Source organism: Furipterus horrens, unplaced genomic scaffold, assembly GCF_987537825.1.
Source record: "Furipterus horrens unplaced genomic scaffold, mFurHor1.1.pri manual_scaffold_13, whole genome shotgun sequence".
Lineage (NCBI taxonomy): Eukaryota > Metazoa > Chordata > Mammalia > Chiroptera > Furipteridae > Furipterus > Furipterus horrens.
Window position 1 is genome coordinate 33,465,885 of NW_028327183.1, and position 18,078 is coordinate 33,483,962.

At 39.1% G+C, this 18,078-nt stretch overlaps 1 protein-coding gene and 1 pseudogene across 2 annotated transcripts in view; one reads left to right on the plus strand and one right to left on the minus strand.

The window, feature by feature from the left end:
* The window catches only part of CEP89 (centrosomal protein 89), a 109,334-nt gene that overhangs the window by 50,821 nt on the left and 40,435 nt on the right, over positions 1-18,078 (minus strand). For both annotated transcript variants that reach the window (XM_090260340.1, XM_090260339.1), the window contains exons 10-14: positions 12,596-12,646; positions 12,347-12,430; positions 9,836-9,939; positions 4,272-4,387; positions 2,206-2,386 (exon numbers count right to left, since the gene is read on the minus strand). In XM_090260340.1, the coding sequence (XP_090116466.1) occupies positions 2,206-2,386; positions 4,272-4,387; positions 9,836-9,939; positions 12,347-12,430; positions 12,596-12,646 (536 nt within the window). The remainder of the gene's footprint in view (positions 1-2,205; positions 2,387-4,271; positions 4,388-9,835; positions 9,940-12,346; positions 12,431-12,595; positions 12,647-18,078) is intronic.
* Positions 90-383, plus strand: LOC149994437 (cytochrome c pseudogene; annotated as a pseudogene).

The following is an 18,078-nucleotide window of genomic DNA, read 5'->3' on the forward strand; positions in this document are numbered from 1 at the left end:
TGTTTTGTAACCTAATTTCTTCACTTAACAGGATGTCTGGCTTGCAAACAGGAACCCCTGTTTCACATGTGATGAAATCATGATTAATAATGGGTGATATTGAGAAGGGCAAGACAATTTTTGTTCAGAAGTGTGCCCAGAGCCAAACTGTGCAAAAAGGAGGCAAGCACAAAACTGGGCCAAATCTCCATGGTCTGTTTGGGTGAAAGACAGGTCAGGCATAACAAGAACAAAGGCATCACCTGGGGAGAGGAGACACTGATGGATTACTTGGAGAGCCCCAAGAAGTACATCCCTAGGATAAAAATGATTTTTGCTGGCATTAAGAAGAAGGTGCAAAGGAAGACTTGATAACTTATCTCAAAAAAGCAACTAATGAATAATAGTTGACTTACTTAATACAAACAAAAATATCTTATGACTTTTTTTATGTGTACCATATTGAAATGGTCTCATACACCAGAATTCACATCATGAATGGCTGAATATTTCCTTGGACAGTCCTGATTATATAAGATTGGCTTGTGGTTAAATGGATATGGTCAGCTTTTTGAAGTATGAAAGTAATTTGATTCAGCAAGTGATAGTACTGTTTTCCCCTTCTAAGGATATGATTGTACTTGATATATAATATTCAACTTTTCACAGAGATGGTGAGTCCCATCTAAAACTTGTAGGATACTGGTTTTATATTTAGATGTATATAACGGGTTATGTGAATTTGTTTAAATACTGAGAGCTGAAGATAAGCTGGCAGTGTTCACTTTAGCTTTTTGGTCTTAAGTAGGACAATTTAATTTAAATCTATATCTAATATGTACCTTTTACTTAATGAAAGGCATTTTTGTGTAGTTCACATATAATAGCAAATAAAAATTATTTAGCACTATAGGCTATTTTCCCATGTGAAAAATGATCTTTCGTGACATTACTTATTTAATGACTGTTGTATTCCATTTTATGGTTGTATCCTTTCATTTAACCAGTTCCTTATTACTGGATATCTAGGCTTCCAATTCTATTGCTTTAAATTACCTTTGGTTCTAAAATCAATAAAGGCTAGAAGAGCAGAGAAAAAAATCATACATACATACATACATACATACAAAGTGCAGAGTGTGGCCCTCAGGGACAGCCATATTCTATTTTAACCCTTTGAGTGCCAAAGTCGCTGTGAGTGACGCTGACAAATTTTCCCAAACGTGCCAATGTCATTCCCAGCGACTCTTTTTTCGATGGCTATAAATGTAAATAACAATGGAATAATTCGTATTTTATGTTTTGTTCTCTTTTTATTGCACCTTAGGTTATATATTGATATAACTTTTTCTCATGTTGATCCAAATTTCGAATTTTTACATTTGTATGTAAAAATACTGTATGTAATACTGGCATATTAATTCTGTTATAATTTTAACTTACATTTTAAACAGTCCTTTTAATTTCATTTATCTTTGCAATAATCGTTGAAACTCTATGAAGTGTGCATGATAAGAAAGCTTTTGCTAATGGACATTCATCGCTTCATGGTATAGCGTTAGCATTTTGTTTATAAACTGTTCTGCACTGTTGATATCTCTTAATATATGTCTCTAGCGTGAATGCTGTTTGTGTTCATTTTTTTGGTATGTTATGAAGTTTTCTTTTTTTTCAAAAATTTATGCAATATTTGGCATACTTATTGCTTGTTATCCATGTTGCTATGTGTTTTTTCAAATTATGATCATAGGTTTTATATTACACCATATATTATACATCAAAAGCCATATTGAAGGAAATAATCTATTTTTTCTAAAATAATTGATAAAATAATTTTAATGCAATAATTTTATTGCTAAATTGCGTCAAAGAACACTGCTTACAAAAGAAGAGTGTATTTACTATATGTCGTGAAATTTTCAGCAAATTATTATGAATAACAATGTTTTTATAGACATTTTTCATAAACTCTGCATTTCTCAGCAAAATAGCTTGGCATTTCTCACACGAATTTTAGCAATTACCCATGGCACTCAAAGGGTTAATAAAGTATTTACTATTCTCAGATTCAAACTCCTGTACTCATGCAGCCAAATGATTCAGAAAGAGACTAGAAAAAGACAGAACAAAAAAATTAAAAGAAAAAGCAGAGCAACCTCTCTCCACTCTGCCTATACCAACATGAATTGTGATGCATTAACACTTGAAAAGACAATAAATCCTTACCTCTGTAATTCATTTACAATCGAAGCATGAACTTCCATTGCTATTTTGCCATCCAACTGTGTTTTTAGTTTTTGGCATTTGGTACATAAAACTTCTAATTGCTCTTTACTTTTTGTTAGCTCCTTTTCTTGACTCTGTGTCTTAGTCTCCAGAAGCATTAGTTGTTTAGTTAGTTTAGCAACTGAAAAACAAAAGAAATGAATAAAGACTTGGTACAGGAAACTTAATAATACATGATTATTATTTTTTCAATTTATTTATTTTTAGAGATAGGGGAAGGGGAGGAAGAGAGGGAGAGAAATATCAATGTGAGGGAGAAACATTGGTCAGTTGCCTCTCAAATGTGCCCTGATCAGGGACCAAAGCCCACATGCAACCCAAGCATGTGCCCTGACTAGGAATTGAATCTGTGACCTTTTGCTTCATGGGACAACATCCAACCAGATGAGCCACAGCAGTCAGGGCACTACATGATTACTGATTACTAGGTTAATACTAATGAAAGTAAACTTACAAAAAATGATCTTTTAAAAATCTTTTGGAAATTTAAAAATTAATACAAAGGCCTTGTACTTGGAAATTACTGTCCCTATATTAAGCATTCACTAAATACAACATTTCTTATTGAGGTTCAATATCTTGATATAATTGTTAAATATATAATATTTAATAAGACATGATTACAGTCTTCAAGAAACTTTCTAAAGACTCATGCCTGGGTTGTGGGTTCATTTCCAAGTCAGGCATGTAGGAGAGGCAACTGATCAATGTTTCTTGCATACATGCTTCTCTTCCTCTCTCTTCCTCCTTTCCCCTCTCTCTAAAATCAATAAGCATGTCTTTGGGTGAGGATTAAAAAAAAGAACAAACAAATAAAACATTTAGTTGATCAAAATGAACAGTGGTTTCTGGGAAGTGCAAAAATAACATAGGTGGCTAACTGAATCATACAGGCCAAAAGCTTGGCTCTGTTCCACATGGCCAGAAGAATCATCATCACACCTGTTGAGATCTGCTGTTTGAGAAGAGTAAGCTTAGTAAATATAAAATTAATTTCCCCTGTTATTTCTAATCTTGAAAGCAAAGATAAGAGGCTCAACAAACTCTCCCCTCCCCCACAAATAACACCAGAGAAAGAGCACATACTTGGGAGCAAAGACTAGGGCGTTGAGAAGTCCTGTGGAGGAACTCCTGCCGGACTCTGAGAGATGCTCTCACTTTTATACCTGACCTGGCTACCAGAAACAAGTGCTAGCCTAGTAGCTTCAGCAATACCAGAGGCTGGTAGTTAACTCTTCCTCAGTGTACAAGGGGGAGTGGTTCAATAATCAGATGCAGAAAGGAAAACAAAGGAGGGATTACATCAGCTTATGCAAGATAGCTTGTATTTTGGCCTCTGTCTTACATTATTCTTCACTGGAAAAGAAAAATCAGTAAAGCAAAAGGAAAAAATGCCACTATCTTTTTGTTCATAAATTTTCATTTTAATGAAAGTGGAAGAAATGGCTCTTAATCTGACTCACTTCAAAGTCCTCTGTTATATACTGTGAGGCTCCCAGGGACAGGGAACAACACAAAAGGAGAGGGGGTAATCATGAAAGTATCTGACAGATACAACTTCTGACAGCACCCACAGAGAACAGAGAAACTATGAAGAAACCAACTGGTTCCACTTATCTACTCATTCAACAAATATTCAGGTACAGATCTTTGTGTTGTTTGTAATATTCTCTTCACATAATTCTTCCCCTTTATGTGGTGCTGTTTCCCTTAAAACCAGTTCTGCTGAGTTTGAAGCTATCACCTACAAGTGATGTACAAAATATATAGAATAATTAAAGCAACACTGTGGAGTCTAAGAGAAAGCAATCAATTCTTTATGGATAATAGCTGGATATATTGTAATGTAAACAGCTGCATTTTGGTAAAGAAAAATATAGTCTAAAAATCGTGACTTCCTCTATTTTCAATTTGAAGGGGGGATCCTACTAGAATGGGGTATGAGTGTAAAATGGCACAACAATGACACCACAGCATTTCCATTACTTTCTGGAAAGACAGCTCACCTTCCTGGAGATGCTCCTGGTGGGTGTCCTTGGCTTTTCTTTGCTGAATCTCCAGCTGCTCTATCAACAATCTGTTTTCGTCTAAAACCAATTCCGCCTGAGTCTGAAGCTGATGCCTACAATTGATTTACAAAATTAAACACTGCCATTCAGGTGCTGAATGATTAGAGACACTCTGAGTCTAAAAGAAAGTAATTAATGTTGTAGGGAATGAGTATCTGGACATGTTTTAATGCTAAACATGTTAACACATGAATCCTACCATATGCATTAAATTGGGAGAAAGGACAGTAATGAAGTTTGAATTATGAACTTCTTAGTAACTTTTGAAATGTAATATTTCAAACATATACAAAAGTAGAAAGAACAGAATGATAAACTCCCTTGTATACAACACCCAGCTTGAACAATGATCAAATGGCCAGTCTTGTTTCATTCACATAACGCTCCAATCCTCCAAACCACTGGATTACTTTGAAGCCAATAGAAAATATTTTTAAAGAATTTAGAAAAGTTCCCATTTTAATTTAAAAAAAAAAAGGAAAAAATACCTCACTTATAATCAGTAGCATATTTGCCAAGAAACAAAAGCTTTGTTAAAAGCCTTTGGACAGTTCCTTAAACTGTACTGAGACTCTGCAGCCTAATTTCATTACAAGCAAACCTCTCTTTCAGATGGTGGACAGTAAGTCCCAGGCCAGCCCAACCTTCATGTCTCAAATTCCAATCAGAATGAACTGAAAGGACAGAAAAGATCTAGATAAATTTTACCACCTGATGTACACTGTAAACCAGTAAATTATGTTAATTTTTCCACTTTAAAGTAAAAAATGAGGTGGAGGAAGGAGAAAAAAGATGGAAGGAATCAAGCTAAGAAGGCCTACCAGCTGCCAGGAAGGGAGCTCTCCCTGCCTGGTCAGCTCCAGCCTCCTCATTCCTGCCATACACAGGGCAGCTCCACTTGCCTTTTTTATGTTTTGGACTTCCTTATAAGACTTACTTTCTTCCTCCTTCCCTTCTCCTTTTCTTCCCTTCCTCCCTTTTTTCTTTCTTAAATAAAAGGGATCCTATATTTCTAAAAAAGAGATGAAAACCTCAAATCTAGTATAGCACTCCTTCCCATTTTAAAGGTAAATAAACCAAGACTGAGGTTATCCAGTTGGCCAGGGGAAGTTAGGAAAAAAAGCTGCAGCCCAGAAGTTCACTGAACTTCATTTGAAACTAAAGAGAAAGCTTCTCCTGAAGTGCGAAGTCGGTGTGCCCTAGGATCTGGCGGGATGTAACTGTATCTCACCCCTGTGCAGAAATGGGGAGCAGCAGCTATGAGGTGCAGGGGAAGGCACAACTGCCGAGAGGCTTCAGGAGTGTGATGCTCCAGAGCCCAGGGCCCCCTCCCCCAATTGGAGAACAATCAGTTCCAAGGAAGTGTGAAGCTGATGGGGGCGGGGAGCTCAACAGGCATTGCACAGACCTAAAGCTCCCCCCAACACACCAGACCAGAGCAGGGTACAAATTTCAAGTGCCAGTGAACACAGAAATGGGGTGCGTGGCTCATGGATTTGAGAGCAAGATCTTTCTTTTTATATTTATCTATGTATTTTTATTTTGAGGAAAAGAGAAATGCAAATTTAAATCACAATGAAATACCATCTCAGATGGGTCAGAATGGTTATCATCAATAAATCAACAAACTTCTGGCCAAGATGGAGGCCTAGACAGACACGCTGTGTCTCCCTCCACAACTAAGAAGGAATACAACTACCTCAAAACTAGAGACAACCGGAAGTTCCAGAAAATCGAGCTGCATGAAAGTCCAACAAAGACATAAAAAAGAAATACTCATCCAGACAGGTAGGAGGGGCAGAGCTGGGGCAGAGAGAACGCAGTGTGGTGGCAGCAGTGGCAGCAGTGGTGGCAGGCAGGCAAAAAGCGCAGTCACACATTTTAAAAAGTCACGAGGGACACCTTGGGAGTGTTCCCAGCACCAGACCAGACAGCACAGCTCACCATCTCAGCACCAGGGACAATAAAGCCTCATTGCTTCTGACTGTGAAAACCAGTGGGGGTTGGGGCGGAGGAAAAAACTGCTGGTCTCTCAGCAGAGTCCACTTGTTTAAAGGGCCCCCATGGTCCTAGAATATCCACAGACCCCATCCACTCTGGGAACGACTGCCAGGACAACAGCTAGAGAGGCGCCAGTCCCATATGGAAGTGGGAGAAATGCCTGGAAAAGGGGTGAGTGCTGAGTGAGCAGTATTGTTCCCTCTCAGACCCCTCCCCCACATACAGCGCCACAATGTGGTGAAATAGGTCACCATGTACCGATGAATCCCTAAGGCTCTGCCCCTTATAATGTAACAGGTGCAACAGCTCTACCTAAGACACAGGCAAGCAAACACAGGAGCCTGTCAAGATGAGGAGACAGAGAAGTATGGCCCAAAAGAGGGAACAAATCAAGGTTACAGTAGGAGAATTAAATGAAAAGGAGATAGCCAACCTAACAGACATAGAGTTCAAAACACTGGTGATAAAGATGCTCAAAGGCTTGACAGATATGCTTAAGTATGGCAAACGCATAAGGGAAGAAGTGAAGGCTATGCTAAATGAAACAAAGGAAAATTCACACAAACCCAATGGGGAAGGGAAGGAAACCAGAGTTCAAATCAATGACTTGGAACTTAAAGAAGAAAAAAACAGTCCACCAGTACAGAATGAAGAAATAAGAATTGAAAAAAATGAGGAGAGGCTTAGGAACCTCTGGGACAACTTTAAACATACCAATATTCAAATCATAGGAGTGCCAGAAGGAGAAGAAGAAGAGCAAGAAACTGAAAGCTTATATGAAAAAATAATGAAGGAAAACTCTCCAAATTTGCTGAAGGACATAGACATAGAAGTCCAGGAAGCACAGAAAATCCCAAAGAAGCTAGACTCAAAGAGGACAACACCAAGACACATCATCATTAAAATGCCAAAGGTTCAAGATAGAGAATCTTAAAAGCAGCAAGAGAAAAGCAGTTACCTACAAAGGGGTGCCTATAAGACTATCAGCTGATTTCTCAAAAGAAACTTTGCAGGCAAGAAGAGACTGGCAAGAAGTATTCAAAGTGATGAAAAGCAAGGACCTACAACCAAGACTACTCTATCCAGCAAAGCTATCATTTAGAATGGAAGGGCAGATCAAGTGCTTCCCAGACAGGTAAAGCTAAAGGAGTTCATCATCACTAAGCCATTATCATATGAAATGTTAAAGAGACTTATTTCAGAAAAAGGCTAACACCATGAATATTAAAATGACAACAAACTCACAACTATCAACTGAATCTAAAAAATAAAAACAAAAACAAACTAAGCAAACAACCAGAACAGGAACAGAATCATAGGTGTGGGGATCATTTGTAGGGTTATCAGCTGGGAGGGCAATGGGGAAGAAATGGGGAAATGGTGCAGGGACTAAGAAGCATAATTGGTTAGTACAAAATAGACAGGGGGAAGTTAAGAATAATATAGAAAAGGGTGAAGCCAAAGAACTTATATGCATGATCCATGGACATGAACTAAGTGGGGGTGGGATTGCTGGAGGGAAGTGGGGTACTGGTTAGAGGGGAGCAAAGAGGAAAATATTGGGACTACTGTAACAACATAATCAATAAAATATACTTTAAAAAAATCAACGAACAAGTGCTGGCGAGGATGTGGAGAAAGGGGAACACTTTTGCACAGTTGGTGGGAATGCAAATTGGTGCGGCCACTGTGGAAAGCAGTATGGAGATACCTCAAAACTTTAAAAATGGAATTGCTTTATGACCTAGCGATTCCACTTCTGGGAATTTATCTGAAGAAACCTGAAAATACTAATTCAAAAGAACATAAGCACCCCTATGTTCATTGCAGCATCATTTAAAGTTGCCAAGATATGGAAGCAGCCCAAGTGTCCATCACTATAGGATATTTACACAATGGAATAGTACTTGGCTGTGAAAAAGAAGAAAATTTTACCCTTTGCGACAGCATGGATGGACCTGGAGAACATTATGCTAAGTTAAATAAACCAGAGAAAGACAAATACCATATGATTTCAGTCATATCTGGAGTCTAATGAAGAAACTGAACTAACAAGCAAAATAGAGACAGACTCAGAGCAGGCTGACAGCTCTGGGAGGCAGTAGTTAGGCGGATGGAAGGATTGAGTAAAAAGGAAAAAGGACTCATGAACACAGACATCTAACAGTGTGGTGATTGCAGGGGGGCTGGGGGACATAAGGGGGTAAACAGTAATCGAAAAATAAATGAAAATAAATAGTCGTAAATATTTTTTAAAAAAGAAAGTAAACAGGTTTGATTTACAACTATACACAGGGTTAGAGAAGGTATCTGAGGTTCCAGGTTCTCACAAGGACTCATGGAAGCATGTAAGGCCCAGTCTAACTGACCTGCTTTCCAGGGAGCTACTCGAGGAGAGGTTGAAAGAAGACACAATAGGAAACCTGACAGAAGAAAATCCAAGTTCAACAGAAGCCACAGTGCACCAAGATCCAGTAGCTGCCCAGGCCAGTCCCAACTGACACATATCAGTCATCATAAAATCAGGGAGAACTGACATACCAGTAAGAATGCTTTTGACTCAATGCCAAATTTCTGAATCTCACATATGGAAGTATTTAATTTTTTGCCATAATGTCGACATACTTAAAATATACAAAACGTAACACTACCTACACAAAGTAGAAAAGATATATCTGAGTAGTTTTTGCTTTCTTGGTCTTTCCTGGATACTCCCTTTAGACTTCTGAAGACATTTACTTTCTCAAATTCACTGAACAGGCATTTGCTGCTGCTGTGTGGATGAACACATAGCCCTGCCCTTAAGGAGCGCCCAAATGAGGAGGAGACAAATGTGGGACACAAAGGGTGCCAGTGTGTGGCAGGAATGAGAACACAGTGTGTGTTTAGGGCTAGGTCTGAAACTGAGATGAAAGCAATTACTCTGCCTATAGGAAGAACTGCTGACCAGCGCCATTGGGTGGGTGGGTGGGTGGGGCTGATGTATGAGTAGTAGTGTGGAGGGAGCATTTGGGGGAAGGGAGCAGCATCAGCCACAGGATGGAGGGAGGCAACACTTAGTCAGGGAATGGAAGGCCTGCACAGAACAGACAGGACAGGACAGCGAGGACAGCGCTGAGGGTAGCTGGTTTTGCAGGGCCTAGCCCTGGGCTGCCTGTTCTAAAAGCCCTGGGAGCAATCACAGGGCTCCAAGAAAGAGTGTGGCCCAACAGGTTTGGGGTAGGAAAAGCACCCTAGAAAAATACAACCTCAGGAAATAAAAATGGGGACAGCAAATATAATTTCAGATTTAAAAACCTACTTAGAATTTTTAGATTAATCTTTAAAAAACAAGTTTAGAATAAACTACTAGGGTTTCCTTGTACCTTATAATTTCTTAGAAACTCTCCCTTAAAATATTTTAGTTTAAAAAAGAAAATGTATTTGAAGGTTAAATAAAAGTTTGTTCCTATTATCTTTTTTTTAAATCAATAAAATACCAGAAATACAACACCACTTGCCATTCCTCACTGGTAACAGGACTACTCTTATTTAACTGTTGGTGCAATTCTTTATTTTCTTTCACCACTTCTTGGACTCGCATCCTGAACATTCTCATTTCCTCCTGAAATAAAATTTATATAAGTTGTAACACATATACACACACATACACACACACACACACACATCTATATCTCTTAGTTCTAGTGCTGTTGCTGTGGCTAAAAGCAAATGCTGATAGCTTTTCAGAAAAGTCTCACAGAAACAGCAGACTGAAACTTGGTACCAGCACCAAGTTCCTGCTCTCAAGAGGCTCATAGTCTAGTGAGTCCAGAGAGACAAAGATGATGAGGAGTACAAGGGACAACAAACCTCAGGTTTTCAACATTCAATTCCTAATTTCATAACATTTTTGTACAACTGCCAAATACCTGAAAAGATAAAAATGGCATAAGGAAAGCAGAGATACCTGTAAACACTAATTTTTCCTTTGTTTAAAGACTTTGAAGCAGCCCCTGGCTGGGAAGCTCAGCTGGTTAGAGCATCATCCCCATTCGCCAAGGGTGTGGGCTCGATCCTTAGTTAGAGAACATAAAAATCACCCACTGAATGCGTAAATAAGTAGACAACAAATCAATGTTTCTCCTTCTTGCTCCCTTTCTCTCTCTCTCTCTAAAATCAATAAAAAAGAATTTGGAGGATAAAATGGAGCTATTTAGATTAAAAAAAAAAAAAAAACATCCTGCCCTGGCCGGTGTGGTTCAGTGGATTCAGCGCCAGCCTGTGAACCAAGGGGTCACAGGTTCGGTTCCCAGTCAGGGCACACACCTGGGTTGTGGGCCAGGTCCCCGGTTGGGGGCGTGTGAGACGCAACCACACATCGATGTTTCTCTCCCTCCCTTTCCCTCTCTAAAAATAAATAAATAAATAAAATCTTAATAAATAAATAAATAAAAATAAAGAGCAAAATATCTATTTTAAAAAATCTTTAGAAAAGATTAGTTAGTGTGGGGGCTGGAGTCTCTTAATTTGGCTTCATTGCAATCACAAGAAAGCCTCTCTTAAAGCCATCAGTTGGTACAATTCCATCAGTCATTAGCCCCAACTCAAGGACTGTCAAGGACTGTTGCTTGGTCTATTTTCAACTCCTAAGTCTGTGTTCGTGGCACTTTAAGAAATATAATTACAGTTAACATTCAATGTTATTTAATATAAGACATTGAAGCTGGCCAGCTTCAATGTCTTGTGCTGTACTTCAGTGGGAATCTTAGGTACCAATATTTATCAATATACTTCTAAATTTTCTTTTCCCAGCTAACAGTTATGCTTATACCTGTTTAACTTGAAATAATGCAAAGTAACTTATCTTCCCCACCTTTCTGCTCAGACACACTCCCACTTGCTGGCAGTCCGCTGGCTCTTTTTAAGAACAGCGGTCAGGCAAACTAAAGCCCGCAGGCCAGCTGCCTGTTTTGTAAATAAAGTTTTAATGGAACACGGACATGTCCATTTGTTTACACGGTGTCTGTGGCTGCTTCCATGCCACCACAGCAGAGCTGAGTAGTTGTAAAACAGAGACTGCGTAGTCTGTGAAGCCTCAATTATTTACTAAATGATCCTTTACAGAAAATGTTTCCTGACCCCTATTTTAGAAAAAGCACCAAATTTGTAATTTTCATAATTATGAGGATTGATATTTCATCAGTTAGTATAAGATTTATTCACCCTCTGGAGGAAAATGTTCAAAACTGCATTACATGGGCCATATACATGAGACAGTGTAGTAAGAACAGGCTGGTCTTAAGAGATCCTTCCAGCAGGGGATCCAGAAAAACCAACACTTCTCTCCCTGGATCATTCCAGTTCTAGAGAGCTCTTTGGCCACTTAAGTGGGGAACATAGAGGTATACGGCCTGGAAAGGCATGAACAATCTACAACGTCCACATAGCCTCGGTCTCCTGTGTAATTAAAACGAGCTCCACTGCCAGAAGCCATTCCCGTTAGAGGTAAACAAGGCAAAAATGAATAAAAACCTCACTTCCTCACTGTTTCCAACAGCTCGATAATTGGACTTCCATGGAGTCAGCTCTTCAGTGAATTAAGAAGTCTATGTAAAACACCCCTGGACTACCACCTACCCTGGTTTGCCCAAATGAACCTTCTAACAGCGGTGCTTGCGGCTGCAGAATACCAGGAAGGGAGTGCTTCCCCACTGCTGCCTTCTCTGCACCTAGACCCCAGCCCACGTGGGGCTGCCTGTCTGTGAAACTTCCAGTGCAGCATCACCCTGTCTTTCCATACCTCCCTGCCTACTCCTCCTGCTCCACCAGTCACACCCATCCTGCCTCCCCTCTTCTTTCATTCCCTCCTTCCTACCCTGCTACACTCCTGTCTTCCTTTCTCCTTTCCTTTAACAAACATTAGAGAACCTATCAGATGTTGGGTATACTTACTTCACAATGTTTCTTCAAAGTTTGAAATGGTCTTATTTTTATAGACCTTGTCTCTTCTGAGACATCTGCCAACCTACCTGAAGGGTGGCAATGAGCTCATCCTTCTCTTTCATTCTGTCTTCATAGGCCAGCAACAAGGGTGACAGATACTTTATATCCAACTGAAGATAATGGGGCAAAGAAGGTTAATATATTTCTTACATCTAAACACAAGCAGCAAAACTTTTAAAAGGTGAGAAAATACACTTAATCTGGAATAGATTTGAATAGCTATCCAACTATAGCCCAGAAAATATTAGGCCTGAAATTAAATAACTCTCACTTACCAACCAGGGTGGTATAGGGCCCTTTGATGGGAGGCCTTCAATATTTATGATCTAAGAACAAAACACATTTTGAAGACAAATTAAACTACACTTCTGAAACTTCAAGCCTTAGATGTTCTTAATCTACTGTGTATCAGCAATTTATGCATCTATATATGTAGGTACATATTGAGATAAATTTCTTTTGAATTAAGAATAATTTGCAGATATAATACCTCCTTTCCTTTAATACTTCCTTGTATAATTCCTAAAAAGAAAAACCTTCACTTATTCAACCATGGCACCATCATAAAAATCAAGCAATGTACTATATTCTAATCTACACAATATATTCAGGTTTCACCTATTTTCTTTTAAATGGAGGGAGAAAGAGAGGGAGAGAAACATCAATGTGTGGCTGCCTCTCACACGCCCCCAACTGGGGACCTGGCCCACAACCCAGGCATGTGCCCTGACTGGGAATCAAACCAGCGACCCCTTGGTTCACTGGCTGGCACTCAATCCACTGAGCCACACCAGCCAGGGCTGATTTTAATTTTATTCCTTCCATTAACTTTAGGCTTAGTTCCAAAGGTCTTCTTTTTCTACTTCTTTGAGGTGTAAACTTGGGTTGTTCATTTATTCTTTATTCTTTTTTTAAAAAAGATTTTATTTATTTTTGTTTTTAGAGAGAGGGGAAGGAAGGGAGAAAGAGAAGGAGAGAAACCTCAATATGTGGCTGCCTCTTGTGCGCCCCCAACTGGGGACCTGGCCTGCAACCCAGGCATGTGTCCTAACTGGGAATCAAAGGAGCGACACTTTGATTCACAGGCCAGTGCTCAATCCACTGAGCTGCACCAGCCAGGGCTATTCTTTATTCTTAACATTTTTAGTTATTGCCATAAATTTCCCTTTGGAACTGCTTTTGCTGCATCCCATAAATTTTGGTATGTTGTACTTCCATTTTCATTTGTCTCAAGGTATTTTTTATTTCTCCTTTGATTTCTTCTTTGACCCCTCTAACCATGAACAACATGTTCAGTAGCATGTTGTTCAATCTCCACATATTTGTAAATTCCCTTGTTTTCTTCTTGCAATTGGTTTCTAATTTCAAACATTTTGGTCAAAAAAGATGCTTGATATGATTTCAATCTTCTCAAATTTATTAAGACTTGTTTTGTGACCTAACATGTGGTCTATTCTGGAGAATGCTCCATGTGCACTTGAGAAGACTGCGTATTCTTCTGCTATTGAATAAAAAATTCTGTATTAGGTCCATCTGGTCTAACATTTAGCTTAAGTCCAATATTTCCTTATTGATTTTCTGTCTTGATGATATATCTATTGTTGGAGTATTAAAGGCCCCTACTATTATTGCTGTTTCTCCCTTTAGTTATTAATATTTACTTTATTTAGGTGCCCTGGTGTTGAGTGCATAAATACTTACAACTACTATATTCTCTTGACGAATTGACTCCTTTATCATTATACGATAAACTTCTTTGTCTCTTTTACAGTTTTGACTAAAAGTCTATTTTGTCTGATATAAGCACCGTTACCCCTGCTTTCTTTGGCTTCCATTTGCATTAAATATATTTTTCCATCCCTTCACCTTCCATCCAAGTGTGTCCTTACAGCTGTAGCGAATCTTTTGTAGGCAGCATATAGTTGGGTCTTGTTTTTCTTCCATCCATTTTGCCACTCTGTCTTTTGATTGTGGAATTCAGTCCTTTCATTTAAAGTGATCATTATGTGTGGACTTTTAATTGCCATTTTGTTCATTGTTTTCTAGTTGTTCTGTAGTTCCTTTCTCCCTTTCTTCTTGCTCTCTTCCTTTGTGATTTGATGATTCTCTGTAGTGGTATGCTTTGATTTTTGATTCCTTTCTCTTTGTTTTCTGTGTACATCTACTATAGATTTTTGCTTTGTGACTACCATGAGGCTTGCACAAAACATCTTTTTAACAGTCATTTAAGTTAATAACAACAACGTAACGTTGAGCTTCTAATCAGCTTGCATCTACATGCTCACTATAATTCCCCTTGTTGGGACACTGGTGGGTCTTGGTTAACACTAAACATACAAAGCTCTATATTTTCACCACCACCCAACCTTTTGTTTTTGATATCATAATTTATATCTTTTTATATTGTGCATCCATTAACAAATTATTATAGTTATTTTAAATACTTTTATCTTTATCCTTTTTACTAGAGTTATAAGCGATATACCCACAATCATTACAATATAGATTATTCTGAATTTAACTATATATTTACATTTACCAGTTTTATACTTTCAACAATTTTTGTACTAATTAGTACCTACTCTTTTCAGCCTGAAGAACTCCTTTTAACATTTTTTGTAAGGCTTGTCTGCTGGTGATGAACTCATTCAAGTTTTGATTGTCTGGAAAACACTTTCTCTCTCCTTCGATTCTGAAGGACTTTACCAGGTAGAGTATACTTAGTTGGTATCCTACTCCCTTATGGCCTGAAGTATCTGCTGAAAATCCCTCGTATGTGAAGAGTTTTTTTCTCTTGCTGGTTTTAAGATTCTCTCTTGTTTTGAACTTTTGACAATTTAATGATAACGTGTTTTGATATGGGTCTCTTTAGATGAATCTCATTAGGTGCTATGCACTTCCTGAATCTGGATGTCTCTTTCCCCAGGTTAGGGATGTTTTCAGTCATTGTTTCTTTGATAACCTTTTTGTTCCTCTCTCTCCTCTTCTTCTGAGATATCTATGACAGGTATATTCCTTTGCTTGATGGTATTCGATGAGTCCCTTAAGCTATCTTCACTTTTTTCATTCTTCCTTTTTTGATCTTATGATTGGAGGAATACCAACTGACCTATCAACAAGTCTGCTGGTCCTTTTCCCACTTACTCTAGTGAGCTGAAGAACCCCTATATTGAATTTTTCAGTTTATTGCATTCCTCAGCTTGATGATTTGTTGGGTACTTTTTTTTTTCCTGCTACCTTTCCACCCCTTAGTCACGTAGTAGTGACCTTGTTTTGTTGTTGTTTTTAACTATATTTTATTGACTGTTGTTACAGTAGTTCCAATTTCTTTTCCCTTTGCGCCCCTCTTCCCAGTATCCCACTTCCCTCCAGCAATCCTAAACCCCTTAGTTCATGTCCATGGGTCGTGCATATAAGTTCTTTGGCTTCACCCTTTCCTATATTATTCTTAACTTCCCCCTGTGTATTTTGTACCAACCAATTACGCTTCTTAATCCCTGCACCATTTCCCCATTTCTCCCCCTTCCCTGATAACCCTGCAAATAATCCCCACACCTATGATTCTGTTCCTGTTCTGGTTCTTTTCTTAGTTTGTTTTTATTTTTTTAGATTCAGTTGTTGATAGTTGTGAGTTTGTTGTCATTTTAATGTTCATAGTGTTGATCTTTTTTTTCTTTAATAAGACCCTTTAACATTTTATGTAATAATGGCTTGGTAATGATGAACTCCTTTAGCTTTACCTTGTCTGGGAAGCACTTGATCTGCCCTTCCATTCTAAATGCTGGCTTTGCTGGATAGAGTAATCTTGGTTGTAGGTCCTTGCTTTTCATCACATTGAATACTTCTTGCCAGTCCCTTCTTGCCAGCAAAGTTTCTTTTGAGAAATCAGCTGACAGTCCTATAGGTACCCCTTTGTAGGTAACTCCCTGCTTTTCTCTTGCTGCTTTTAAGATTCTTTCTTTATCTTTAAACTTTGGCAGTTTAATTATGATGTGCCTTGGTGTGGTTCTCTTTGGGTCTAGCTTGTTTGGGACTCTCTGTGCTTCCTGGACCTGTATGTCTATTTCCTTCACCAAATTTGGGGAGTTTTCCTTCATTATTTTTTCACATAAGCTTTTGATTTCTTGCTCTTCCTCTTCTCCTTCTGACATCCCTACGATTCGTATGTCAGCATATTTAAAGTTGTCCCAGAGGTTCCTAAGCCTCTCATTTTTTTCAATTCTTGTTTCATTGTATTGTACTGGTTGACTGTTTTTTTCTTCCTTATATTTCAAATAATTGATTTGAAGCCCAGTGTCCTTCCCTCTACCATTGGTTTTGTGTGGATTTTCCTTCGTTTCATTTAGCATAGCCTTCACTTCTTTCCTTATGCGTTTGCCATACTTAAGCATATCTGTCAAGTCTGTGAGCATCTTTATTACCAGTGTTTTGAACTCTACATCTCTTAGTTTGGTTATCTCCTCATTTGTTAGGTTGGCTATCTCCTCATCGCTTAGTTCTCCCACTGTAACCTTGATCCGTTCCCTCTTTTGGGCCATGCTTCTCTGTCTTCTCATCTTGACAGGTCCCTGTGTTTGTTTGTCTCTGTGTCTTAGGTAGAGCTGTCGCACCTGTTATGTTGTAAGGGGTGGAGCCTTAGGTATTTGTCAGTACAGGGCGACCTGTTTCACCACATTGTGGCGCTGTGTGGGGGGAGAGGTCCGAGAGGGAACAATGCTGCTTGCTCAGCACTTGCCCCTTTTCTAGGCACTTCTCCCACTTCCATATGGGACTGGCGCCTCTCTAGCTATTGCCCCAGCCATGGTTCCCAGAGTGGGTGGGTCTGCGGATGTTCTAGGACCGTGGGGGCCCTTTAAACAAGCGGACTCTGCTGAGAGACTGGTGGTTTCTTCTTCTGCCCCAACCCCCACTGGTTTGCACAGTCAGAGGCAATGAGGCTTTATTGTTCTCAGTGCTGGAACCATGAGCTGTGCGTCTGGTTTGGTGCTAGAAGCGCTCCCCAGGTGTCCCTCCCTACTTTTGAAAACGTGTGACTGCATTTTCTGCCCACTTGCCACTGCCTCCATTGCTGCCGCCACCAAACCGCATTCTTTTTGCCCCAGCTCCGCCCCTCCTACTTGTCTGGATGAGTATTTCTTCTTTACATCTTTGTTTGTTGGACTTCTATACAGCTCAGTTTTCTGGAACTTCTGGCTGTCTCTAGTTTTGACGTAGTTGTATTCCTTCTTAGTTGTGGAGGGAGATGCAGCATGTTTGTCTAGGCCTCCATCTTGTCTGGAAATGTTTGGTATCTCTTTATGTGTTCTGTCTCTGATGAAATTCTCACTTGTTCATGCATTGCTTTCCTTACTTTAATGAGCATATTTATTGATGGTTATTTTGAACTCGCTACAATAAATCACTTTTCTCCTTTTCATTAAGACTGGTTTCTGAAGATTTATTTTGTTCTTTTGTTTGGAACATATTTCTTCATTTTCCTTGATCCTTTGTGTTGGTTTTGCAGCCTCCTCTCCCCGTCTTGACAGAATGGTCTCTTGTAAAAGAGAAATCTCATCAATCAGCCCAGTTGAAGGTCCTGGTCGCCTTTCAAACCTTTGTGATTGTCTTTGTTCTTAGTGGCTCCCATTAGTTGAGGATGTACTAAGACTCACCAGTGTCCTAATGAGGGGGACTGCAGTCAGCACCTAGATGCAGGATGATTGGAAGCCAGGCAGCAGCTAGGAAAGTATGCAATCATACCTCTTTCAGAAAAAAAGTG